At 42.6% G+C, this 27,773-nt stretch overlaps 1 protein-coding gene across 16 annotated transcripts in view; it reads left to right on the top strand.

Moving 5' to 3' along the window:
• Cd47 (Cd47 molecule) overlaps window positions 1–27,773 on the top strand; it is a 63,394-nt gene that overhangs the window by 26,870 nt on the left and 8,751 nt on the right. For 6 of the 16 annotated variants that reach the window (XR_015632723.1, XR_015632724.1, XR_015632722.1 and 3 more), the window contains 6 exons: window positions 2,686–2,775; window positions 15,842–15,949; window positions 16,991–17,083; window positions 18,003–18,095; window positions 19,712–19,804; window positions 21,480–21,524. Coding sequence is in view for 8 of the 16 variants with exons in the window: in XM_087575984.1 (XP_087432110.1) it covers window positions 2,686–2,775; window positions 15,842–15,949; window positions 16,991–17,083; window positions 18,003–18,095; window positions 19,712–19,804; window positions 21,480–21,508 (506 nt within the window). In the remaining 8 variants the exon portion in view is untranslated. Of the gene's footprint in view, window positions 1–2,685; window positions 2,807–15,790; window positions 15,950–16,990; window positions 17,084–18,002; window positions 18,096–19,711; window positions 19,805–21,479; window positions 21,525–27,773 lie in introns of all 16 variants that reach the window. The other 10 variants (XM_087575983.1, XM_087575982.1, XM_087575980.1 and 7 more) reach the window with 2 other exon arrangements.

Here is a 27,773-nt window from a genome sequence, read left to right as displayed (position 1 = left end):
CATGGCTTCCTGCGACTGTGTCCTAAGATTGTTTGGTGTTTAGGAGGAAAAGGTCAGGACAGGATTGTAAGCTCAAGTTAAACATGAGACTACATATAGACTATATTTTAGCATAAGAGTCAAGTAAAATAAAAAATCATGGAGTGACCATGGCTGGAATGAGGAAGCCTAGTGAGAGGGTTTAGGGTGGTGGGAATACCGGAGAGAAGGAGGGGTTTGAAAACAGAAGGTACTTGGGTCCTTAATTCACTGTGCCTCTTTTTCTTTAAGTTAATAATTCCACATATCATGCAGAAATGAATAGCTTACCTATACAACTCAAAGCAGAAAAATAGAAGGTCATGATTAGGAAAACCGAATTGATTGAGCATACTTATTAAGCCCTAAGGTTTTGTTCACATCTTTGCAGAAGAATAGTACCTTACTTCTTTGCTGCTAGGATTTTTAAGCTGTATGAGGTGGTATAAAAGAATACTGAGTCACACAGTTGGACACTCATGATATCTATGGGCATTTCTCTCAGAGATCTGCAACCAATGGGCATCAAAAGCTGACATTGCATTTGTCACAGGGTTTCAATCGCTGTGATGCAACGTGGGCTTTATTTCCATCACTGAGGGAAGCTAGAACAGGCGCTCAGGGCAGGAAACTTGGGGCAGGAACTGAGCAGAAGCCATGAGTGAGGGCTGCTTATCGACTTACTCCTCATGCCTTGCTCTGCTTGCTTTCTTATAGCATCCAGGACCACTAGCCACTGAGCCCTCAATTGTCAACCAAGAAAAACACCACAGGCTCACCCATAGGCTGATACGGTGAAAGCATTTCCTTAATTGAGGTTCCCTCTCCCTAAATGACTCTAGCTTGTGTCAGAGTGACATAATACCAGCCAGTACACTGTTACTTCACTAATTTGGAATATTCGTTATCTTCAGCAGCAAATATATTGTGTCTAGGGCAGAACATTAGATTCCGAAGCACTGGTATTTGCAGGATAGATTTACAGTTTCATTAAAGGGATTGATAGAAACCTTTCACCAGTATTTAGTATGTAAGTCTAATATAGGAAACACATGGCTGTCACTGTGGATGAGAGCCCACGGGCTTCTGCATTGACACCAAGGGCAGAAGGAATACAGGACATTGATCTCAGGAATTCCAGTGTTCTCTTGGGGCAGGAGCCAGGAGCCAGGAGCAAAGGGACATTCATCTAGCACATACCCCTGTACAGGCAACTTTGAAATCATTCAGTGAGTTTACTTGTTTTCATTGTTAGAGAAAGACAGAATTCACACATAAAATTTCAGTTCAATGGGATTATCAGTTGAAGTAAAACCTAACATTGTAAATGTTCCGCACAAGTCCCATCTGTAATCTTGGTGTCTAAGATCCATGTATGCAGGATGCGGGGAGTAGGATAAATCTTCACCATGTGACCTATAATACACGTAAACAGCTTCCCTAATAACCCAGTTCCTCGTGTTTACATAAAACTATCTTTTGGGGGCTGGAGAGATGGCTCAGCAGTTAAGAGCACTGACTGCTCCTCCAGAGGTCTCGAGTTCAATTCCCAGCAACCACATGGTGACTCACAGCCATCTGTAATGGGGACCTGATGCCCTCTTCTGGTGTGTCTGAAGTGTTGACAGTGTACTCATAGACGTAGACTATATAATTCTTTTTTTAAAAAGCTATCTTTTTGAAGTCAATGGCTTATAAGTCTTCCAGAGCCAGTTTGAGAAAAGGCCAGGGACACCTGTGTTGGTCTTAGTCACAGTAATCAGAAGGGCCTGAGAGCTCCTTTACCTGCTTCAAGTCAGGCTTGATAGGAGCAATTACTGTTCCTTGCTGACTTAATCAGGCACACACAGGTATTCAAGAAACAAACAGGCAATACCTGCCTTTCACAGTCATTGAGCAAGTGGCTTATGCCCTTGCATGTATAAGCAGGGTAGTAGAAAAGCATGTATAAGTAGTAGTAGAAATTCCTTCAACAAATAGAGTCTATGTCATTCAAGGGGACTGAAGCACAGAGGTGTTCAGACATTGTCTACAATCACACAGACTTTGAGTCAGAGTTGATTTTCACGCCTGGCAGTGTAGCCAGAGCCTGTTCTCTACTGCTTCCGGCCCTTCCTCAGCACACAGGACAGGGGATTGTGATGAGGCGAACCCAAGTAACCAGAACTGTAGGATTCCTGAAGAAAATATGTTGTTCTATGGGACTGGGTCAGTGGATAAAGTGGTTGCGGAGCAAATTCGAGGGTCTGAGTTCAGATTCCCAGCATCCACACAAAGGCTGAGGCACAGCATTATAGACTCAGAGACAGCTCTACCCCTGAAGCTCAGTGGCCACAGCCCAGTCTAATCAATGATCTTCAGGTGTGAGAGAGACCCTGCCTCAAAAAACAAGTTGGAAAGCTATTGAGAAAGACAGCAGACATTAACCCCTGGGCTGCACATGGGTGCACACATCCCACATACAGTCAAAGAAGTTGTTTTGAGAAAGTTATACATGGGATATGTTTTGCCTCTGTGTGTGTGTGTATGTGTGTACGTATGTGTGTGTGTAAACCATGGCCCACAGCTCCAGTTATTTCTTCTACTAGAGTAATAAGGATATATTTGAGACCATTAGCAGTGAGTATAGTAAACACTAATTATGATTTTTGTTTTCTTTCTCCACAGTTTCGTGGTTTTCTACAAATGAAAAGATCCTCATTGTTATTTTCCCAATTTTGGCTATACTCCTGTTCTGGGGAAAGTTTGGTATATTAAGTAAGTATTTCAATGCATTTTTCTTCCATTTGTGCATTAGTGATACAATGCATATTTCTAGGGCCATGGTTCCCATCCTATATGTTGTGACCCTTTTGGGGGTTGTATATCAAATATCCTCCTACATATCAGATATTTACATTAGGATTCGCAGCCATCATTATACTTAGGAGGTACCAGTGAAGTGTTTTTCTGTTGGGGGTCACCACAACATGAGGTCCTAAGTGTGTTAACTGTATTAAGTGTCACAGACTTAGGAAGGTTGAGAAGCACTGTGCTTGGGTATTATCAGTGCTAACGAGCTCTGTCTAACTGGCCTGTAGAAAAGGGTCCCTATGCTCTAGGGACCTAGGATTCTGTGCCTCATTTCCCAGTCAGAGCTTGTCTGTGGACAGCCCCGTTTGTGGCCGACAGGAGGAGCTGTGCTCTGTGGCCTTGGCTTTGGCAGCAACTAACCGAATCCCTGAAGGCCAAACCTGCAGTAGTACAGAACTGTCATTACAGGGTAGCCAGTCCCGGGCTTTGTAGTTCAGGCTTAGCTCAGCAATCCACCTACCAGCCTACGGCCATTCCTCCAGGAGCGTGCCGCATTTCCTCGGTGTTTCCATGCGACGTTGGGAGAGAAATTGACTCCATTTGTGAAGTTCTGAGGTGACATACTAATCTTTCAAGCTTTTAAAATGTAAGATCTATTTGCCCCGTAAGCTCCGTAATGTAGTCACTGAGGACCACTAAACACCTATTCAGGTAAGGAGAAAATGGCGCTAATTAAATTTGCTCCACAGCCTCTGGTGAGGCGAATGCTACTGAAATACTGCAGAGGGTGCCTGCTGGATAGATAGTTCATAATGTTCTTTTCTTGGAACGTGAGGCTGTGTCTGAGACATGAAAACCGGCGGGAATCGACTGGCGGTTTATTTGAAGAGTTTTGCGCCATGCGCAGGGCTGTGGAAATGCTTAGTGGTTTCGGAAATGTCCCCAGGTTATGTCTAAATGGACAAAGAGGGGAACAAGGTCTGACAGTGGCAACTGTTGAGACACCGTATCGCCCTTACCTCCAAGACTGCAGACTCGTTTAGAAGTCATCTTAGCATTTCAGTAAGGAAAGGACCGATATGGCCTCAGGCCCTGCTCCATGATCACTGGAGTTAGGGAAACCTTTCAGCCACATTGGCAGACCCAGGCTTTCAGGGCTGTCTTGTGATTCAGGCAGGAAACAGCCTTTTAAGAACCATACAATGATTTCACAGCAGTGCTGTTGAATTTGGGTTGACAGAAGTTTGCTGGTTATGACATTATCATTAGCAACACCATTCTCAGTGGAGTGGATCAGAAATGAATCTCTTTATGATCAGCCATATTTAGACAGTATAAGACTAATGATTATTTTTCTGACTATGGAGTACACTGTGTAAGAAGCTGTCAAATCATCTGTTGGCCAGATATATCCAGAAATAAGGGGTTTTTTTTTCCCCTTCCATCTTCCATTTCTGCCTGTTTTTGTTTCTTTGATGTTTTTCCTCTAGAAAAGGAAATGGTATATTGGCTCATACCGCTTATGTATTTGTACCTCCCTGTGTCCCAGTGTCTCCAGAGTATGGTTCTGGCTGCTTCTATTCTCCTGCTATGGCCGTGTGATGTTTTTATTGAGCTTTCATCTTAATGGGTATTAAAGAAGTTCCCAAATTTTGATGCCGTGAAACTCTGATAAAAACGTATGAGCTCTTAAGGCAGCAGGAATATTTTAAGCCTGCAGATAAACCCTGCCAACATGTGTTCCAGATCCACCCTGTCAATTACAGCTACCTCTGATGAGTACTGCTGTCCGTCATTCATCTCAGGGTCCTGACACTGTTACACTCCTAAAAAAACCTTCCACTAATTTGATGTGTGGGTTAAAAAAAAAATAAAACAAAAAAAAAAAAACCTCTCAGTGTTGTATTAGTGTTATGTTGGATATTTTTAGTATTTTCATTATACCAGTGGCATTTTAAAGACTATGTATATGAACCTGAAGAAATATTTATGGGAAATGTTTGATATTGGTTCATCTTAGACAAGGGAGGAGCCTGAGGGAGAGATAGAGTGGTGTGTTGAAGACAAACCTTTGGACTTGACTCACCCGGCCTGGCCTCACGTTAAAAGTTAAGTAGTTATAATTGCAGCTGAATATTTGAGGAGCTCTTGCTCTGAGGAACCGTCACTCACTGTGCCAAGTTCTCTCACTGAAACCATTGATTTCCCATAGGGACTCTGCCAGTTTTTTTGTGGCTGTTGTTCCTGTTTTGTAGATAAGAGACAGGCAGTTTGTCCACAGTCACCCAGATGTTTCCTGGTCATCCTGGGTTTAGACAGTGTTGTTAACCACCAGATTGTCTGCTTGTCTTGAATGTCGGCAGGAAGGATGGATGAATATCTAGTATACCGCTCTGAGCCTATGAAACTGTTAGTTATAGGACAGAGTGTTGGCTTCACGTGCTGATTAATTCTTCCTGTACCCATGGGGACTGCTGGGCACTGAGCTAAAGGTTTGATGAGTGGAAGTGTGTGCCCCTGCCTGTTGGCATGGAGGCCGCCACACGTCAGTCCATGTCATCAAGATGGTATGTCTGCCTGTCTTGTATTTGGCCCAAATCAATCAAGCAATCAATCAGTTGACTGATCATCCAATCACCATTCCCCTTCACCCTGGTTCTGACATGCTATCCCACCTGTGTGGTCATGCATGTATGTTAGCACAGGACGAAGACTTTTCCTTTCTGGATTTCTGGTTCTTTCTTTACCTTTCACTTTGGTCCGTAGTTGACCACAGGGCATCTCTCTCAATGATCTCTCTGGCTCTGCATGTGAATTTGTGAGGGCACTGCAAGAAGAAGCCTATGCACGTACACCGTTTAGACAGTTCGTTTAACAGAAAGCTGTGTCTTGAAGCACAGCTCAGGGCACCTGTAGTCTTTCCTCGGTGATGGTGTGTGACCTGAGAGTTCTAAGCCGAAGTAAACCCTCTCCTCCATGAGCTGCTTTCGGTCAGGGCGTTTATCACAGCAATTGAAACCTTCAGACAGACCCATTGTCTTGGATCACCTCAAGAGTTAGTCATACTGTGGACCGGCTCCTGGCTGATTTTCGGGGTTCTTCATCTATACTGTGATAGTATAAGGTCTTGCCTGCATTTTGATGGCTGATGGGTGTTTTCAAGTACTACATGGCACTGTAGTTCTTTCAGGCTTAAGGCTCAGCTAAGCATGGATGCTGGCTATCTCTTCTTTGTTTTCCTTTCCTTTAAGCCTCATCCTGTACAGATGATCTTTAGTTCGCACTCAGCCGCATGACCATGAACCTGACTCTGGAGGCTGAGCTCTGCACTACAGTCTTGATAATACCAAAGGAAATTACTGTCCTACAGTGGCCTTCAAAACATGTTGTCAAAACAAGCCGAGCTGGCGGTGTAGTCCTGTGATCCTTAGCATTACAGAGCAAACACCAGAGCTATGGGGCAAGAGCCCGTGAAAAAAATTAAAAATACAGCCAAAAAAAAAAAAAAACCTTTGAAAATATTAAAACTTCCCTACTGTAGCTGTACTTCCCTACTGTAGTAACGTTAATGCTAAATCATACTGCTAAAAAGTCAGTATTTAATGTTGTGTTAAGCGCAACCTGATGCTTTTAGTTTTACTCTGTGACTTTGGAAATGGCAAGCATCCCCCGACACCCCACCCCAGGTAAATTGCCACCTCCCTTCTTAGTTCACATCAGCCTGCAGCCTGTCCACTGTACTTTCAGTTTCGGGTTTCAGAATTCGATGGTGTGTGGGGTGTGTGTGTGTGTGTGTGTGTGTGTGTGTGTGTGTGTGTGTGTGTGTGTTTTATTTGATGTTTTCCATTGAGGAAGTTGGCTTTTGTTGTTAGTGTGTTTTTTGTCATTTTTCCAGAGCCACATCCTCAGGGATGTTCCCATTGTCACAGGGTCCTTACTTCATTCATGATACTGAGTTCACCTTCCCTGAGCTGCCCGTCTGTCTCTTGAGTGGCTCTCCATGGTGGCAGTGTCTGCATCCCCACAGTCCTCCTTCTGTAACTCTGCTTAGGGCCTATTTGAATGTCATACACTGTGTTCACAGTTGCCATTTCTGGTCCCGTTCACCCCCCTCTTGCCCAGTTTCCTTTTTGGATGATACATTTGAGTGCCTTTGGGCTTATTACTGGAGACATCATAACCAGGTGCTTGGCTGTCTGCCCGAACTGAGCATAACCATGCAGTGGCTGGTCTTCGGTAGTTGTGACACGATGACATTTTATTTATATCCATATTGTGAGGTGTGTATTAAAGACGTCTCATGAAGCATACTTCATGGACAAGTCTCTGGTTGCACTTTGGTAACGAAACTTCAAACAGTGTTTGGAGGACTTGAGTCACACAAGTAAACCACGGGATGTGCGCATGCCAGAACTGGTAAAGTGGGAGCTGCTGGGATGTATTTCTGTGGATTCTAGACATTCTTCATTTGCTTTTCTTTCTCATCCCCACCCACAATTGCCCCCACGAGGAATTTGGTTATCACTTGGTGCTATTTGGGGAAATGTTGTTAACAATCATTGTTGGGAATGGAGGAAATCAATTCACCATCACAAGAGCCTTGAGGTCTCACGTAAGTCCTCAAAGCCTAGATTAACGAAAGTTAACAGGGCCTCTGAAAGCACTTGTAAAAGAAGTGATGTGATAGGGATTTTTTCTTACTGAATAGGAAAAATAATTCTGGAGAAATGAGGACAAACACTACATTGCCGTGGAGAGTTCTATTCAAATAAGAGGACAAAGATATCATTCTGACAAGTATTATTACAGAAAGCCAGTCAGCGACCTAGTGGCTGACCCCTAATCATAATGTGAATTTATGCTAAGTTTAATGTGGATTCTATTCAACAGTGTTAGGCTCGGTCCTTCCCTGTAGTGCTCATACCATCGCCAAGCCATGTCGTTATTCAGTGACTTTATTGTAGGAAGAACCGGGCCAAGCAACAGCATAGCTTTCTACTCTTACAGAAATGTGGTCACCAATCCCTTTACACTGGACAACACTGCTCTTCAATATCCTCTGAGGTTCTGGAACCTTCCATTAGACCAGAATAATTTGTCACTGGGAGATGTCTGCTGGACGTTCCCTTCTGTTGTGCTCATATATTTAATATTAAAATAAAAAATAAAGCTGGGTTTTTTTTTTCCCCTAGGCCTGTGGACAAGGAATGTGATCTTTTGTAGTGTTCATCCTGATAAACTTATTTCATCAGAGAAGTTGGGTCGGATGTGGAATTTATTATGGGTCTCTGACTCACTTAAGGGCGAATAAACACTTTATACATGGCAGTTCGCTTTTCTCCAGCACCATTTCCACAAGGCCTTCGTCAATGTGTGTGTGTGTTTAAATAATGAAATTGTACGTTGATTTTAAAAGTTATCATACGTACTCTATCAAATTATATTGAAAATAATATTGGTTTCTTCCCAACGGACGCCAAAGGATCCTAAATTACTTTGCCAGAGTTATCTGAAAAGAACAGTATAATAATTAAATCGATGGTTTGTCCCCCTTTATGATTTACTCTTAATCTGATATAAATTTTATCTCCCTCTGTCTCTGTATACCTTCTGTCTCCTCTCAATAGTCATGTGGCTAGGGACTATTTGAATGTCGTGTCTTTTGAGTAAGTGTTAGATTTTTCTAGGTAGCCTACAGTCCGCATGGGTCTGTGTGGCTGTTCTGTAACTCATTTTTAAAGGATCGTAAAAATTTAACATGATAGATTTGATTTAACCCCAAATTGGCTTGGTTATTTTACTAGATTTCTTCAGCCACAACTCATGTGCCCTCTTACTATTTGCTCTGTGTCAGTGGCAGAGACCTGAAAAATTGTGTTTGTTCATATCATTAACCCCTCGTTCAAGTTGCTAGAAGAGCTCATAACTTCTATGATCACTGGGCTCTCAAAGGTCTAGTATGTAAGGAACTAAGACTAGACTAGACCTATGCTTTCTGAGGATTGGTAGTACTTAATTCTTGTTGAATAAAGCAATCTGTTACTTGTTCCTTAATATATATATACTAATATATATAATATATAATAATATATACTAATATATAATATATAATAATATATATACTAATAATATATAATATATAATATATATACTAAATATATATACTAAATATATATACTAAATATATACTATATATATATATATATATATATATATATATATATATATATATATATATATAAGAATTCTGGGCGAGGCATGGTGGCACATACTTTAATCCCAGGCTGGTCTGCAAATTGAGTTCCAAGCCATCCAGGGTTACATAGTGAGACCCTGTCTCCAGAAACAAAGCAAGACCTTAAATGCCGTTATTTCTTATGTATGTTAAGCGTTGATTTCAGGAGTTTTGGCAGAGGGAAAATCTTAAAAGCACACACATTGTTGGAATCACATGGATTATTCTGCTACACTACAAAATTATACTAGGAAGTTCGATAGGAGCCTGCTGTTAAGAAAACATTAAACTTTAAATTAGGATTGGTATGCACCTTTAATCCCAGCACTTGGGAGGCAGACACTGGCAGATATCAGTGAGGTAAGGGCAACTTGGTCTATATAGTGAGTTCTAGGACAGCCAGGGCAACACAAAGAAACCCTGTCTTGGAAAAAAAGGGAAGAAAACAAGAGGAGGAAGAATACACTGAGATTATTTTTATCTTAAATGTTGGGTAAATTGCTTTAATCCATGTCGTCTCTGTCGTGTTTAATGGCTCGATAAATTGTATAAATAGGGATAAATCTACTGGCTAAGCAACAAGAAGAGATCACAGCAGAAACCCGTGAGATTGTTGGGTTCTATGGGATCTCATTGTAGTAACTCGGCTAAGTAGGTAGCCTTCCGTCCCTGCTGTGAGGACCAGCTGAATGTGGCCTTTGTGAGCAAAGACTCCCTCTGAATGTTTGCTCAAGAAACACAAATGTTCTTCATTGCCTGGGATTCCTTAGGACCAAGTAATATATTTGCTTCAATAGCTAATTTAATAAAATACCTAATTTAAGAAAATTAGGTAACCTGGAAAATAGTAGTTGAACCAGTGACCAAGAACTAACACAACATTCAACCATAGATTACCCGAAAGACTTTGATGTAATATTTCGTAGTGTTTTTTTAATTAATTAATTAATTAATTAATTTACTTTTGCTATTGTTGTCGTTATTTACTCTGCCTACCAAGCCCAAAGGGGATGAAGTTTATGTGCTGTTCAGACTTTTATTTTTACTAAGAATGATACCAGCCAGTGTTTCTGTAGGAAACTAGACTGTATTCTAAATTCTTGTTACTTTATTTTAATTGCTCATGTTTTTGTATTTAACCTGGAAGAGTCGCTAATGAATGCTTGACTGATTGTGGTGCATTTGAAACAGCTTTTATGTTGCGACTTTTGCAGAGTTTTCATGCTATATTTAGAGAGCAGTATATATATTGAATTAGATGGGAAGGGAAACATGTGTTTCTGCCTTTCTGAGGTAGGTCTTTGTCTTTTGTGACCCAGACACTCAGTTTCTTTCTAGTTGGTATCTTGAGTTTTGAAAGTGGGGAAGCTGTGAAAACCCCTGAGGAGGCAGGGGTGGGACTGAACAGTCATCTTGTGAGCTTTAGGACTAGATAGACGTAACCGACCCGACCAAAGCCCAGGGATCTTGCCACATGATGTGCTCTGGTTCCTAAGAGTGTCAGTGACTCAGATTTGTGGACCACTGTGTCCTCTGAAAGTGATTAGATCTGAGATTGTAATCAAAAGAATGACTGGGAGGCTCTCTAGTTAGCTTTACCTGTCAGCCAAAAGTCCTGAGAAGGGACAGTTGAGGGAATGCCTAGATCAGATTGGCCTGTAGTGAATTGTCTTGATTGATAATTCATGTAGGAGGGCCAAGCCCACTGTGGGCGGCCCAATTCCCTGTACAGATGTGGTCCTCAGCTTTATAAGACAAGTCATGGGGTTGGGGATTTAGCTCAGTGGTAGAGCACTTGCCTAGGAAGTGCAAGGCCCTGGATTTGATCCTCAGCTCTAAGAAAAAAAAAGAAAAAAAAAGATATTCAGCCAAGCAGGAGGAGCCAGGAAGCAGTGTTGCTCCCTAGTTTCTAGTTCAAGTTCCAGGGTGAGTTCCTTCCCTGATGCTCCTCAGTGGCGGACTGTAATCAGTAAGCTGCAGTAAGCCCTTTCCTCTCCTCAGCCGTTCTTCGTGAGTGTGTTTTATCACAACAGAAAAGGAACTACAACAGTAGAGTCATAAAAGTCCTTAGGTGTCTCCATGATAGAGTTTTATTACGGTCGTTAAGTATTTTCCTGATTTTGTTGTATTTAACCTGTTCATCGTTTCAGTAAAACAAAATTAAAACCAAATACAACATTTAAAACAATTCCCAACTGTATTAGTAACTTTCTGTGGCTGTGATAAAATGTCACGAGCAAAAACAGTTTAAAGAAGAAAGAGATATTTATCTTGACTTATGGTTCTAGAGGGAAAGATCATAATGGCAGAAAAATATGGCAGCCATGAAGCAGAGAGCCCACATCTTCAGTTTTAAACACAAAGCAGGTGGGGGTGGGGAGAGGAAAGGGGGGAGGGGGAGGGGGAGAAGAAAGGGGGATATATAAACTCTTAAAGCCTGCTTTTAGCGACCTGTTTCCTCCAGCAAGGCTCCATGACATAGAAGTTGCATTACCGTTCCCAACAGCACACCGAGTGCCTGAGCCTGTGAGGAACATTTCTGATCCAAACCGTCACAGCCCCTTGGTTGCCAGCAAACAGGATGTCATTTTGCAGGCGGCACCAGAAGCATGTTATCTCTCACCCTGCAGCTCTCTGTGCCTCAGTCTTATTTCTGGTAACCTTTAATGGCTTTCCTTCCTTCCTTTTTTTTTTTTTTGTACCTTTTTTTTTTATTAACTTGAGTATTTCTTATTTACATTTCGAATGTTATTCCCTTTATCGGTTTCCGGGCAAACATCCCCCTAATCCCTCCCCCTCCCCTTCTTTATGTTCCCCTCCCCACACTTCCCCCATTGCCACCCTCCCCCCAACAATCACATTCACTGGGGGTTCAGTCTTAGCAGGACCAAGGGCTTCCCCTTCCACTGGTGATCTTACTAGAATATTCATTGCTACCTATGAGGTCAGAGTCCAGAGTCAGTCCATGTATAGTCCTTAGGTAGTGGCTTAGTCCCTGGAAGCTCTAGTTGTTTGGCATTGTTGTTCATAAGGGGTATCAAGCCCCTTCAAGCTCTTCCAGTCCTTTCTCTGATTCCTTCAACGGGGGTCCTATTCTCAGTTCAGTGGTTTGCTGCTGGCATTCACCTTTGTATTTGCTGTATTCTGGCTGTGTCTCTCAGGAGAGATCTACATCCGGCTCCTGTCAGCCTGCACTTCATTGCTTCATCCATCTTGTCTAATTGGGTGGCTGTATATGTATGGGCCACATGTGGGGCAGACTCTGAATGGGTGTTCCTTCTGTCTCTGTTTTAATCTTTGCCTCTCTATTCCCTGCCAAGGGTATTCTTGTTCCCCCTTTTAAAGAAGGAGTGAAGCATTCACATTTTGATCATCCATCTTGAGTTTCATGTGTTCTATGCATCTAGGGTAATTCAAGCATTTGGGCTAATAGCCACTTATCAATGAGTGCATACCATGTGTTTTTCTGTGATTGGGTTACCTCACTCAGGATGATATTTTCCAGTTCCAACCATTTGTCTATGAATTTCTTTTTTTTTTCAGTTACTACTGTACTTTATTGTGTTCAACCAAATCACCATGTTACAAAAATAGCAAGCTGCCATAATAAAAAATAAGGCTCCTCTATCCAGCACCAGATAGCATCATTTTACTTTCAAGCCTAGAAATTGCACACTTGTATATAAACCAACCGAAGATGAGGATTGAGAGTTCATCTTGGTGGATTTTTCCTTTGATGAATATGAAGTGTCCTTCCTTATCTTTTTTGATGACTTTTAATTGAAAATTGATTTTATTTGATATTAGAATGGCTACTCCAGCTTGCTTCTTCTGACCATTTGCTTGGAAAGTTGTTTTCCAGCCTTTCACTCTGAGGTAGTGTCTGTCTTTGTCTCTGAGGTGTGTTTCCTGTAGGCAGCAGAATGCAGGGTCCTCATTGCGTATCCAGTTTGTTAATCTATGTCTTTTTATTGGGGAGTTGAGGCCATTGATGTTGAGAGATATTAAGGAATAGTGATTATTGCTTCCTGTTATATTCATATTTGGATGTGAGGTTATGTTTGTGTGCTTTTCTTCTCTTTGTTTTGTTGCCAAGACGACTAGTTTCTTGCTTCTTCTAGGGTATAGCTTGCCTCCTTATGTTGGGCTTTACCCTTTATTATCCTTTGTAGTGCTGGATTTGTAGAAAGATATTGTGTAAATTTGGTTTTGTCATGGAATATCTTGGTTTCTCCATCTATGTTAATTGAGAGTTTTGCAGGATACAGTAACCTGGGCTGGCATTTGTGTTCTCTTAGGGTCTGTATGACATCTGTCCAGGATCTCCTGGCCTTCATAGTTTCTGGCGAAAAGTCTGGTGTGATTCTGATAGGTCTGCCTTTATATGTTACTTGACCTTTTTCCCTTACTGCTTTTAATATTCTTTCTTTATTTTGTGCGTTTGGTGTTTTGACTATTATGTGACAGGAGGTGTTTCTTTTCTGGTCCAATCTATTTGGAGTTCTGTAGGCTTCTTGTATGCCTATGGGTATCTCTTTTTTTAGGTTAGGGAAGTTTTCTTCTATGATTTTGTTGAAGATATTTACTGGTCCTTTGAGCTGGGAGTCTTCACTCTCTTCTATACCTATTATCCTTAGGTTTGATCTTCTCATTGAGTCCTGGATTTCCTGTATGTTTCGGACCAGTAGCTTTTTCTGCTTTACATTATCTTTGACAGTTGAGTCAATGATTTCTATGGAATCTTCTGCTCCCGAGATTCTCTCTTCCATCTCTTGTATTCTGTTGGTGAAGCTTGTATCTACAGCTCCTCGTCTTTTCTTTTGATTTTCTATGTCCAGGGTTGTTTCCATGTGTTCTTTCTTGATTGCTTCTATTTCCATTTTTAATTCCTTCAACTGTTTGATTGTGTTTTCCTGGAATTCTTTCAGGGATTTTTGTGTCTCCTCTCTATGGGTTTCTACTTGTTTATTTATGTTTTCCTGGAATTCTTTCAGGCATTTTTGCGATTCCTCTCTGTAGGCTTCTACTTGTTCTCTAAGGGAGTTCTCCACGTCTTTCTTGAAGTCCTCCAGCATCATGATCAAATACGATTTTGAAACTAGATCTTGCTTTTCTGGTGTGTTTGGATATTCCATGTTTATTTTGGTGGGAGAATTGGGCTCCGATGATGCCATGTAGTCTTGGTTTCTATTGCTTGGGTTCCTGCGCTTGCCTCTTGCCATCAGATTATCTCTAGTGTTACTTTGTTCTGCTATTTCTGACAGTGGCTAGACTGTCCTATAAGCCTGTGTGTCAGGAGTGCTGTAGACCTGTTTTCCTGTTTTCTTTCAGCCAGTTATGGGGACAGAGTGTTCTGCTTTCGGGCGTGTAGTTTTTCCTCTCTACAGGTCTTCAGCTGTTCCTGTGGGCCTGTGTCTTGAGTTCACCAGGCAGGTTTCTTGCAGGGGACAAGTTGGTCCTTCCTGTGGTTCCAAGGCTCAAGTTTGCTCGTGGGGTACTGCCTAAGTCCTCTCCGAGGCGGCAGCAACTGGGAAGATCTGCGCCGCTCTTTCCGGGAGCCTCCATGCACCAGGGTTCCAGATGGCATTTGGTGTTTTCCTCTGGCGTCTGGACGTGCGCAGAGTGCAGTCTCTTCTGGCCTCCCAGGCGCGCCCGCCTCTCTGAAGGTTCAGCTCTCCCTCCCACGGGATTTGGGTGCAGAGAACTGTTTATCCGGTCTGTTTCCTTCAGGTTCCGGCGGTGTCTCAGGCAGGGGTCCTGCCGCTCCTGGGCCCTCCCCTACGGGAACCCAGAGGCCTTATACAGTTGCCTCTTGGGCCAGGGATGTGGGCAGGGGTGGGCAGTGTTGGTGGTCTCCTCTGCTCTGCAGCCTTAGGAGTGCCCACCTGACCAGGCGGTGAGGTCTCTCTCCCACGGGGTTTGGGAGCAGAGAGCTGCTGCGGGCCGGGATCCGAGGGTGTGGGTCCTTCCTTTTTTTAATGAAAAAGAAAAACTTCAATCATTAACGAAACAACAAGGTTAATAGAGAACAAAAGAAAATGTGGTGAGACTACCAGTTTGAAACATTTTGTCTCAGCGAAGGAAACGGCACCTGAGACTGAGCCTGCATCAGGACCAGTGATGCCCTTCATGGATACTCTTGAACCCTGGCAGTGTTTTCATTTCAGCAACTTAGTAGACATTTGTGGATTTTTCTTGGTTGGGATTCTACACGGATATGACTTGTTTATTGCTTGTTCTGTTCTCATTTTAAAATTACATTACCTAGATTTTCCAGTTGTCTTACTGAGTTTTCAAAAAGGACATTTGTTTCCTCCGTTTTTCTCTCTATGTAGCTAAGTCTTACCAGCATTGTGTGTGCTCTGCTGTGTTCTGGATTTGGGGTGATTTTGCTCCTCGGTGGAAAATTGAAAGTGTCTTGGAGCACACTGATTGCTGGGTAGGGAAGGGGGACTCTGATTGGCATCTAATACGCAGAGTCCAGGTATGCTGCCACATTCTATGCACAGATCGACTGCTTGGGGGGGGGGCGTGCAACGGCTTAATGACGCTTCAGGTTAGAAGGACTTTTGTATGTAGTTTGATTGTATAAAGTGCCGGGAATAAACTGTCAGCTCCCCCTTCAGCATCCACATCCGCATGGCCATGACTTAGAGAAATACATGGGGATAGGAGGCTGGGGGTAAGGAGAGTTTTCCCACTCACCGACAGTTGTTAGTTTCCGTCTCACATTGTGTGTTACAGAAATGGCATCACTTGCCACTGACTTATGTAACCCTTTGTTTTTCCCTTAAGCACTCAAATACAAGTCCAGCCATACGAATAAGAGAATCATTCTGCTGCTGGTTGCCGGGCTGGCGCTCACACTCATCGTGGTTGTTGGCGCCATCCTTTTCATCCCGGGTAAGCTGTGAGTTGACGCGAGCCAGCATGCTAGGGGGGCATGGATTGGGTTTTAGGGCCCCTGTGACAGGTTGTGGCAAGTGATGTGGTCTGAGTTCTTTCTCTCAAGGGCTGATTCCCCCTCTGGGGACCCTGGGGGAGAAGACTTGTCATTGCTGTTGTAGCTTCTGGTTTACAGACAGTGCTTAGCTAGTAGAGTAGCCCCCATCACTGCCTCCTGCTGATTGATCTCTGTGTCCTCTGGGTCCATATGAGGCCCGCCTCCCTGATCGCCTCTGCAAGGACACTAACTAGGTATTCAGGCACTCACTCAATTCAGGTCAGATCTTCTTTGTCCACCACAAATTTGTTCTGACACGTGAGGTCGGATTACCTATTCCTACAGGAAGGTGGGATATACCCAGAGCCTCTGTTCATCCACTGTGGATGCAAAGCTCCCTGGTTAAGATGTGGATGTGGGCATGAACAGGAGCTGTGCCTGTCTGAAGTAGTCATTGCAGCTGAGAGGGGGAAGTGTGAGTGGGAAATAGAAGCAGGGAGAAGTCGGGAGGGAAAGCCAAGCCTGGGGCTCTCCATGGCAGACCCTATCGCGCCACCACCAGCTCTTGGGGACACTGCGGCACAGGAGGAGGGGCTTTGGAACAGATTTGGCAGCATGTGTATGGTGAGGGCCCTGGGAAGTGAAGAAATTAGGAGACCATGTGAAAGAGCAGCTGGTTTGGCTTGTGGGGGGAGGGGGCAGGCTGAATACTGAGAATGAATGGATGGTGGAAGGTGAGGTCAAGTTTATCATCTGGAATTACGTAAGGCAGTTAAAGAGTGAAAAACAAAGACTCAGCATGTTAAGACACGAATCCTTTAGTTTGGCCTTAAATGACAGAATAAGAAGTAATTACTTTGTATGGACTCGAGGAGGACATTTTAAGCCGTGAACGGCTTAATAAGGTAGCACTGAGATTAAAACATTTACTAGAATAAGCATATAACTTCACGAAGAAGTATGTAAGATTAAACAGCTTAAATACATGTATTGACTAACAGGAGAGAAGCCCGTGAAGAACGCTTCTGGTCTTGGCCTCATTGTAATCTCCACAGGAATATTAATACTGCTTCAGTACAATGTGTTTATGACAGGTGAGTCTTTGCTCTTACCATCTGATTTTTGCCTTTTTCCTTAAAAAAAAAATACTTGGTAAAAACATTCTCTCATGGTTTAACAGTTCGGTAAAGGCTGTGTTATTCCATTGTCCCTTGTACTCTTAGTGACATTTCCCATGAATTAAGGTTGCTAGGTCTTCTCAAAAATCATTTTGTAGAAAGCAGTTTTCTTACATATTTGATGACCTCAGTATAATTTTGAAGTATGGTGTATAATTTTTAACAGCTATTGCAGGTTCTAATTTTGGGGGATTTTTGTAGCTGGAAGTCACTATTAGAAGCACTCTTTTTTTTTCCCCCTCTTTTAGCAAACCTTTGCAGTAGAAAGACTGGTTCTGTGAGGTGGGATTATAAGTCACAGATTTCAGAAACATTGGTAACACTGAATTGTGTAGCTGTTCTAACTGTAGTCGATATTATTTTTGTGCATTTAAAAATAAGTCAAGGTCATATTTTTGTTACTGTTAAAGAGTCTCATTGAGCACCGAATCCCTAGGCTGCATTTAAAGGTTCATTAGAAAGGCACAGATCTTGTCCCCCCATAGAGTATAGAGGTTATGTCTGCGTGCTAGGTTTTGTACTCTCCCCCAGGAACAGTTGTGTGCATGTGTAGAAGCCACGCATAACAAGCCATTCATACCGCGCAACTTATAAATGTAACAACATTGCTTCAGGATTTTAGTAAAAACCGCCAGTTCCTCCCAGATAGATGCCAGACAGTAAAAGCTTGCAGATTGTGTGAGTCTGGGGCTGACATCCCCATGCGAAGGTTAGCTGGGAAACACGTCATCTGGCGAGGGACTGCAGCCCAGCTCTGAGTGAGTCGAACGGCCACAGGACTGATTGCAACATCAGAATCTCAACACATTTCTGCTGTGCCCTTTTCCTCCCCCAGCTTTTGGAATGACCTCTTTCACCATTGCCATATTGATCACTCAAGTGCTGGGCTATGTCCTTGCTGTGGTCGGGATGTGTCTCTGCATCATGGGTGAGTCACACTCTTCTGTGTTTCTGAACTGAAGCTGAGTTTCAGTTAAGTTAGAGCTCTTACTTTCTCTCCTCCTCCTCCTCCTCCTCCTCCTCCTCTTCCTCCTCCTCCTCTCCTCCACCTCTTCCTCTTCTTCCTCCTCCTCCTCTTCCTTTCTTCTTCTTCTTTTAACTCAGTGGAATTTTCTGTTAGAATACTTGTGGGTTCATAGAAAAACCCAGTGGAAAGTACAGAGTTACCATGTACACCCCCCTTTTTCTATTCCCCATAGACACACAGCTTCCCTAAGCATTTCCCACTGGTGCAGTGGCTGAACCAACATAGAGACAATCATTCCCACCTCACATTAGTAGCTTATGCGGTGCTTGGTAACTAGTGTTGTACAGTACAGTCTGTGGCTGTGACAGATGTGCAGGGACATGTATGCTGCCCGTTGTGATCTCACCTGGAATAACCTGCCCCCCATGTTATTCTTGTCCACGTGTCCCTCCCCCTGACCTCTGATTCCCGACACCACTGATCTTTTTAACTTTCCACGTAGTTTTGTGTTTTTCAAAACGCCTTAGAGCCAGATTTTTACTTGTAAGGAAGGTACAGATCTTGTCTACACACAATACGGAGGTTATGTGTGTGCCTTTCCATGCCTTCATTTTCAAATATAAATCTCAAGTTTCCTCCATGTCTTTTTATAGCTTAATAGCTCATTAGTGCTGGAAAATATTGTTGCCATAATGTGTTTAGTATTTTGCATTCACCTACTGAGGGGCCATCCTGGTCGCTTTCCTCTTTTTATGACAGATGAATAAAGCTACTGTAAACATCAATGAGCATGTGTTTTTGTGGACATAAATTTTCAGCTCTAGTTGGCGAAGTACCAAGGGCTGTAATTTTTGCATTGTATGGTAAGGTACAGTTAATTTTTGTAGTAAACTGGCAAACTCAGTTTGGTGACACCATCAGGGAGGGATATTTTGCTTCTCCACATGTTTTTCAGCATTTGGAATTTTCAGTGTTTCTTTTTCAACACCTCCCACCCCATACACACAGGGACACACACACACACACACACACACACACACACACACACACACCAGTACAAATAGTATTTTTCCCAACTCTACAAGAATCCTGCCTATATATAGCTTATGAGATGACTGCTCTCAGCCAGCTATGCGCCTGTATCTGTGGGAAAACTTGTCAAATAACCAGGCTCTTACTTGAATGGCGCCTTTGACTTTTCCTTCTCTTTACCTTGACTTGATTTTTCACTAATCTTGGTACAGTAAGAATACATTATGTTAAAAATGCCTTTTCCCTATTAATAATTAATCTACTTTGGTGAGCTAGTAATAAAGGCATTTGTATACCGTTGTGCATGTAGATAAAGGTTTTACTGGCCACGAGACTAAAACACAGTGTCCTTGCTGCTGGCGTTGCTGGGGTGTAGCTCAGTGGCAGTACTGTTGGCCAAGTATGTAAGTCTGGAGTCGGGAATCTACCACACCTAAAGAAAAAAAAATACTTGATCTTATTAGTTATTGTTGATTGCTCTGAATCGAGATTTCTTTACATGCATTTTATATGCATTTCTAACAATATTTCATTTGTTTCTGCAGCTTGTGAACCAGTGCACGGCCCCCTTTTGATTTCAGGTTTGGGAATCATAGCTCTAGCAGAATTACTTGGACTAGTTTATATGAAGTTTGTCGGTAAGTTAATCTTACTTTTTAAGCCTCCGCAAAGCGTTTCAGATATTTGGAAAATGAATTTAGTGCATCCCTCCAGCTGAGGGTAGAAATCTCTTGATGTCTCCAAAATTGAAAAAAAAATATACAATATATATACAAAATATATACAAAAATATATCCAGTTAAAGAGGGAGAAGCCAGGCGGATTTATGCAGTTTTAGTTACAAACTAAGAAAGAAAATGGCTCGGCGTGTTAGGAGATAGAAAGGTTTTTATAAGCGTAAGAAGATACCTTTGGAGGCTCCAAGTTAATTAGTATGAAAGGTCCATTCATGTCTCAGGTTCCTCTTGGGGAGTCCTTTGCCCCTTTGGTCTTTGTATATACACTGCTTGCATACACAGACACCCCTCCAGAGAGAGGAACTGAAAATTAAAGCCTGTCATCTAGTGCACTTCTTTAAAACGTTTCTAGTGAAAAACCCAGTATATTAAAAGAGACCTTTAAACTCAAGATTTTACTGCCTTTAACACCAGCTTTTAGAAAGCGTGGACTTGGGTTCACCATTTGGTGCTTAAACTGTCAATCTCAAATATGGGGTCTCTGCATTCTTATTATGAACATGTATAGACATAGGTGAGTGCTTTTAGTGGGTCCTTGCCTAAGCCACACCTGACCCCAGCCGTGAGATTTATGACTCTCCCTTAAAAGGAGTAGTTTGTTATTTTTATGAAACCTAGCACACTCTTCATCATGGAAGAAGAAACCCAAAAGTTATGTCATTGAAACAAATCAGTATTTCCAATGTGCACTTAGAAGAACTTCTTCTAAAAATGAGTACAAGAAGTCAAATAGGATGGTTAGCAAATTTTTCATAGTATTTCATAAGATTTTCAAAAAGTTTTTCACCTTTATTTCTGAACTTTATTTCTTAATCTCTGATCATGAAATTTGATCTATTATTTATTTATACATATAAATAAATAAACATGTGTATATATATATATATTCTTTTCTCTTTAATGTCATTATGTAAACATCTCCAAAGTCCAGCTGCCTTTAGCTTGTGTGTTCATAAGTATTAGTTGCTCCTTACGGAGTTTTCCTGACTTTGTACCACATAAAGCATAGCTAAGACATCTGTAGCCGGCTGGTGTCCCAGAGCTGACTCCGTTGCCTTGAATTCGGATGCATGTTCTATTTTTGTTAGTCTTCCAATCAGCCTGTGTCTGGACTTGGGAGCTGACACCGCTGATTTCGTTGCTCCCATGAATGCTAAGAACAGTGTGTGACCTGTAGTATTCACACAGCTCCGATGCAGTGGGCTTAGGTGTCTCTGGCTGACGGTCAGCTCTCAGCTCTTAACTTTTCCCTCTGTATCTGGAATGCATCCTTTTGTCCCCATCAAGAGTTCTGTTCTGTATACCTACCACGAGCACTGCCATTGGTCCAGTGGCTGCCTTCTGCCTCTGATCTCGAACTTCCTCCATGGCTTATATCTCTGTGACGCTCATAAAGCCACAGTCATTGTCCATGGTACCGAGTTACATTCAAGCGGAGTGAAAGCGAAATCAAAGTACCCGAGGTGTTTTTATGATGATTTGCTAGATAAATAGACTATATGTAATATAAGAATGTAGTACGGTTTTATTGAGCCTATCCTAAATTAACTTTTCACGTCCACTTGTCTGACACCAGAGTGGAGAGAGACACCTTCGGTCAGTTGAAAGGCAAGAAGAAAAGGTACAGGACGACTGCTCTTGAGAAATGGTGGTAGACTAGGACAATGAATGTGTCGGGCTTATGTGTTCTGACTGCTTAAATCTAAACATCCATAGCATTAAGGTTGCAAATTTGAGCATTCTTATCAGAGAGGGAAAGCCGTGCTTCCAAAATAAGTCCTGCTCACTGCAGACGCCTTTGTAGAAATGGGTGACTTCTGATTTAAATGCAATAAAATTTACAGAAACTTTGTTTGAAAACGTTCTCTTTCTAAAAGTTAGTCAATATCCCTGGGGTAATCACAACTTCTATGCTTTTCATTATTTCTGAGTTTAAATTTGTAGCCTTAATTGCAATTTTAAGGGATAATGATTTTAACGTTTGCTTTCTACATAGCAAAGTATAATTTTTGAATTGTATTACGCTTTTTTTTCTTAGGAGAGGGATTTTAATTGTATGAAGTCAGAAAATTATAACTTAATCCGAGCACATAGGGAAGATTAACAGAAGCTAACTGTACTCACTGTAGCAGCGCTTGTTCCTGCACAGGGCAACTGGAGTCATTCTCTGTGTGGCACAGGGGTGGTTTGTTTTTAAAGCCTTTACTGCTTGGTGCCGTGCAAGGGCAAGGCACAGCGGCTCTGCTGGGAGTCAGGACTGCGTTCTGCCACAGCGTCTCAGGTTCTCTGAGACGATCCAGAAGCACGCATAGACTGTGTGTGTAATTATTCACACAGCTTTTCTTGTCCGTGTTTGCAAGCCGTCTATAAATCACTAGAAAAATTGTTCCCGAGAAGTCGAAAGCCTGAAAACACATTTATGGAGTGTAGTCAGGTATTGTAGAGTGAGAGCAACATATACCAGGAGTCATTGCAAGACTGTAAGTAAGCACGTGTGGAATGCTTAAAGCTTTGGAGTTTTGAGTTCGGAAGAAACAAAAAAAGTTGACTATGGAAGCCCAGGCTCAGGACACATGATAGCAACAGACCAATCACGCCCTTTGTTTATCACATGGCTTATATCACCATCAGAGAGAATTAACCCAGGTAAACTTAACTCCCGTACACTTAGTTCTGTAACACCTCAGGATGGTGACTGACTAGTGACCCTCATAGCCGCTGTTCCTATAGTTCTGTTTCAGAATGAGCTGGCCACATTAGCTTGAAAGGGGGAACTTAGCAGCCATCTACTGCTAGTGGAGAGGAGGCTAGCACAACACAGCGCCCCCTAGAATCACTTACGGTGAATACATTTATGAACATGAATATAACTCTGAAATGTTATCTCAGACCCTTGTTGTATGCAGTATTCCTGAGGAGATGAAAAGATTTCCCATATAGGAAAACAGTGACAGGTCAAAGCACACGGATAACCCCAAAATCCAACTTGGGGATCCAGTGAGTTCTATTGGGGTTACTTACAGGAGCACTGGCATTACCAAAAGCCCACTCTAGCATGGGTGGCAAAAGGCCGGTGAAAACTAGAACCCTACCCAGCCTTCAGGCAGCTCAGCAGGTTGGGGTGTCCCATGCAGACAGTACAGTTGCTCTGAGCTTCTTCCAGGCAGCTCAGATGATCTGTTTTTCTAGGCCGCTTGTCTGGTCTGAGTCTCTTCTAGGCCGCACATCTTGTCTGAGAGTGACTATAAACTGGGAGAGGGACGAGCTCAGTGAATCTGGTCAGTTTCAAGGGCTTCCAGGAGCATTTTTTTTCCCACTCCTTATGCCTAAGGCGGTTTTAATCTCAGAGGAAACCGCTACACAAGAACACTTTGTATCACCAATCAAAAATTTAGATAGCTCCCTTGCTTTACAAAACTTACATGTAGGGCATGGTTCTTGAGGAGCGTTGTGGAGACAGTGTCTTGATGGTCACCGTGTTCTAACTCAGCTTAGTTCACTGGGGAGCCTGCTGGGTGTGGTATCCCTCCCCTTACTTCACTCTCTACCACTTTGAATAGAGGTCGCCTTTTTGCTTGGATTTGAGAAACAAACCCTCCCAGAGCGCCACCACAATGAAGGTCACTCATTTAAAGCCATCCGTGGCTCTCAGAGACACACAGAGCTCCTGTGGCCCGGTGCATAACTGGCTTCACAGGATAGGACATCATGTGGCTTAGGTGTTGGTAGGACACAGCACACCTGAACCATCTCATTGCTCTCAACAACCAGCATTGGTTTGCTCTGCTGTCCTTTTTGGTCCCTGGCATCCGACCCTACAGTCATTAGTAACTCTCTCACCCTCACCATTAGGTCCCTATTTTATTTTTCAAAATTTAATTTATATTTCACTTTTAGTAGTCAGGCGTATGTATAATACAAAGTGTAGGACTGGGCAGTAATACGCCGTGTGTTTGTCCCAGGATACACCCATCACTAGTGGTCAGTGAATAAAGTTGGAACAGCCTGGAGAGAATCTCTGCTGAAATATTTATATATTTATCAGAGTCAAACACTGTTGTCGTGTGTGGGGTGGTTTGCTTCCTCATTCTTTTCTAAATAGTGAGCTTTAATTCAATGGACCTTCTTACATCAACAAATTTCTTGAGGAAAATTGATACTCTGAAATCTTGCAGTTACCAGTGATTTTTTTTTTGAAGAAAAAGAAGTTTCAATTGATTTAATTCTCAAAGACACCAGTAGGGAAGATTAATTGCTATTTAGTCATCCTCAGATCAGAACGTTTTAGTGGTATAATTTTAGCAGTGCAGACCACCAAAAGCCAAGGAGTTATCTTTAGGATGCATTGCCCTCTCTCTTTAAATAATACTCTTATTTTATATGAATACTGTATTTATATCATTTCTGCCCTGCCTCTCCTCTTTTGGTGCACTGCCTCAAATTCATGGCCTCATTATATATATATATATATATATATATATATATATATATATATATATACACACACACACACACACACACACACACATATATATATGCAAATTTGTAAGCACAACCTGCTGAGTTCATTTAGGGTTGCCCACACATATGTGTCTGTGACTGAGTCCTTGGGATTCAGTCATCTACAGGAGGTTCATCCCCAGAGAAGACTGACTGATCCTCCTCTCAGTAGTCATAAGTTGCCTGCAACTCTTCATTGAGGGGCGGGACCTTGTGAGATTTCCCCCACCCACATTATCATGACAACCGGCGCTGTCATTAGTGTTGAGATGTCATGGGGGCAGCTTCCCTACCACAAAAGGCACTCTAGAGGAGTCGTGTACATCACACAGTGCTGCAGCACGCATCCTGGTCAATTGGTTTTAACAGGCTTCCCGCCCCCCTCTTCTGTAACGTTGCTAAGCTATACGCAAACTGTAGGCATAGGGATTATTTTGTAGCTTAATCAGTTTTGGTTAGGCGCCCCAACGGTCAGTTGTCTTCTGCATATTGACCAGTTGTTTCTGTGATCATCTCCATTTGCTTCAGAAAGAAAGTGGGAACTACACCCATCTGTGAGTATAAGGATAAGCTTTTAGAACACAGGTCCGCTTTAGGTGAAGAAGCAACAGTAGGTTCTCTTCTGGGTCCTTGGGCTCTCCAGCCACAGGTAGTTGGCTAGGATTAGCCATGTCCAGTATGAATTCCCTCTTGTTGATCAGTCCTTACGTCTAATTAGACAGCTGCTAGCTACCCTCAGTGTAGACGTGCACTGATCGTGCCTCTGGGTGTACCTTGCTGTTACAGTCCTTCCTAGGATCCGTGACTCTTTTTTTTTTTTTTCTTTTTTTTTTTTTTGGAGCTGGGGACCGAACTCAGGGCCTTGCACTTGCTAGGCAAGCGCTCTACCACTGAGCTAAATCCCCAACCCCAGGATCGGTGACTCTTACAGCTAGGCAGGAACGTTGTTCGCTTTGCTGCCTTGGCAGCTCTCAGAGCTCCTTTCTGTACCCTGAGATCGAGTCTTTAAAAAAGACACTTCCAGATTGATCTAGCTTTATTCCTCCAAGTCCTGTGTCCAAAGTGTGTTCAAGAATAGAAAAGAATACCCCTTCCATTTTGAGGGGGGTAACCAAGGACCATGGCAATAGGCTACATTGTTTGGGGAGTCCTGGAACTCCCCTGATCAACAGCTACAAAGGTTTCTCGTGCCTCATAGTGGGGTTTTGGTACATGGTCTATTGCTTTTGGGAGAAGTATTGTCACCCCAAGTAGCACGGCTTCATTTAAACTCTGTGTGTGTGTGTGTGTGTGTGTGTGTGTGTGTGTGTGTGTACATATAATTGTAATAAACATAAAACAATGACTCCAAATTTTATAAAAATTATGGTTATTGGTTTTTATTTACCCTTTGAAATGCTTGTATATGTATACAATATGTGTTGACCCCAAACTATTTACCTCCAACTCTCCCTGGGATCCATTAACTCATTTTCCTCCTGACTCCATGTCTTTTTTTATCACTTAAAATAATAATAATAATAATAATAATAATAATAATAATAATAACTGATAGTCTCCTGAGTCCAATTAATGCTGACCACATGTGCATAGGCAGTATTTTTGCCAATAATCATAATGATGATAATGATAGTCTCCAGAGTCCAATTAATGGAGCCACCTCCCCAGAGAAAACTGATCTCTCTCTCCCTCATCAGCCATCACCTGCCAAGAGCTCTTTATCTAGAGATGGAGCCCTCCCCAACTGTGCTGGAATTTTGGTTGGCCAGATCTTGTACAGTTCTTGTGTAAACAACTGCATCTGCTGTGAGTTGGGTGTGTCTGTGAGTGACTTCGTGTCCAGAAGGCAGCGTTTCTTAGCTCTCCTCTCCACCCTCCAGCTTTCTCTTCAGTCTTCTGAGATGTTCACTGGGCCATGGATGGAGATAGAGGGTCCATCTATGGCTGAGCATCTAGTCCCTGGCTCTTGGCACTTTGGCTCCTGACAGTAGCATTCACCACTAACAAACAACTACAAACAGAAACCTCTCTGAGCAAGGTTGAGAGCAGCACACATCTGGCTTCCCCACGTGACTCTTAATTAAACACAGTTTTTTCTACTTTTGAATTTGTGCTCACGCTACCGTGCTTTCTCAGTCTTTTGTCACTGAATATGCCCTTCGACATTTTTGGGCACACACACACACACACACACACACATATAATACATTCCGATTACTGTCACTCTCCACACACCCTTTTCCTCAGCACCCCAGCAACCCACTCTCCTCCCTGCAAATCTCTTTGCTGTATTCATGAGTTACTCTCGTTCTAAGACCCAGTTGGTTTAACCAGGACCATCTATGTGACCATGAGTTTGGAACTGTCTGCTGGAGCCTGACAGGTTCATGAGTATTTATTCAACTGAGGGAATGCCTCTCCAGTGCTCAGAACCGATCATTGGCCATTCCTTTGATGGTAGGGACCCAGGCCCCTTGGGTTCCTCCCCATCAGAGCCTGGATCCTGAAAGGCCCATTCTTGTTTAGGTATACTGTAGGCAAGTGTGTTGCATTGGGTTCGTGGTTAGAATGTGTGTAGCAGAAGATAGCAGATATGTAGCTCTGTTTTCTGTCTTCTGCCTTCTTCCCCAGTGTTCAGTGGGGGGTGGTGTAAATACCTCATTTATAGCCGAGCGTTTACTTAATTATTGAGTTCAATTTACATAACTCAAGAATGACTATGTTTTGTTCCCAGTCTCCTGCTTAACTGTGTGACAGATTTCATAGCTGCTTCCTTCTTTCCTACCCTTAGCTCTAACTCCAAATTCTTCCTCACCTACTTTCTGTTTTCCTTTTAAACCTGTTCCTCCTATCCCTAGGTTTCTAGTTATTTTGTTTAACCTCTTCTAATTCTAGTGGTAATGTGATATTTCTGGTCCGTTGGTTGCAGTTTTCCTGTTGGAGAAAGCCTGTTCTTCATTAGCTTTAGAGGCGTGCTGAGTCTGCGTGGGCAGGGTAGGGGAACTTGGCTGTCTTGGGTGTGCCTTTGTATGCTGGCCAGCTGGGTTTCTGTGGAATCCTATAAGTCCTCACACTGTTTCTCAGCGGTCCAAAATGACTTGGAAATTATTCTGCTTTGCCTCCTATCTTAAAACTACATTGTGCATTCTGCTGTGGCTCTCGGAATGCTTATCCTGTTTTTGTCTTTTTTTTTTTTTTTAATGAGAAGCTTGGATTTCTTAAGCTGAGATGGGTGGAGTAGGAAATTTTGCCTAGGAAAAGAATACTGAGTTCTTGAGAAAATGTCTCTGGTCATGTTTTCCTGTCTTCAGGACACTGGCTGTATGTTAAGACCTGCTGAGCTTGCTCTGTGACTTCCTGGACTGGTTTT

The sequence above is a fragment of the Rattus norvegicus genome, chromosome 11 (genome assembly GCF_021556685.1).
Source record: "Rattus norvegicus strain SHRSP/BbbUtx chromosome 11, alternate assembly SHRSP_T2T, whole genome shotgun sequence".
Lineage (NCBI taxonomy): Eukaryota > Metazoa > Chordata > Mammalia > Rodentia > Muridae > Rattus > Rattus norvegicus.
The sequence above is the reverse complement of the archived record's forward strand: the minus strand, read 5'-3'. Positions and strand labels throughout refer to the sequence as shown.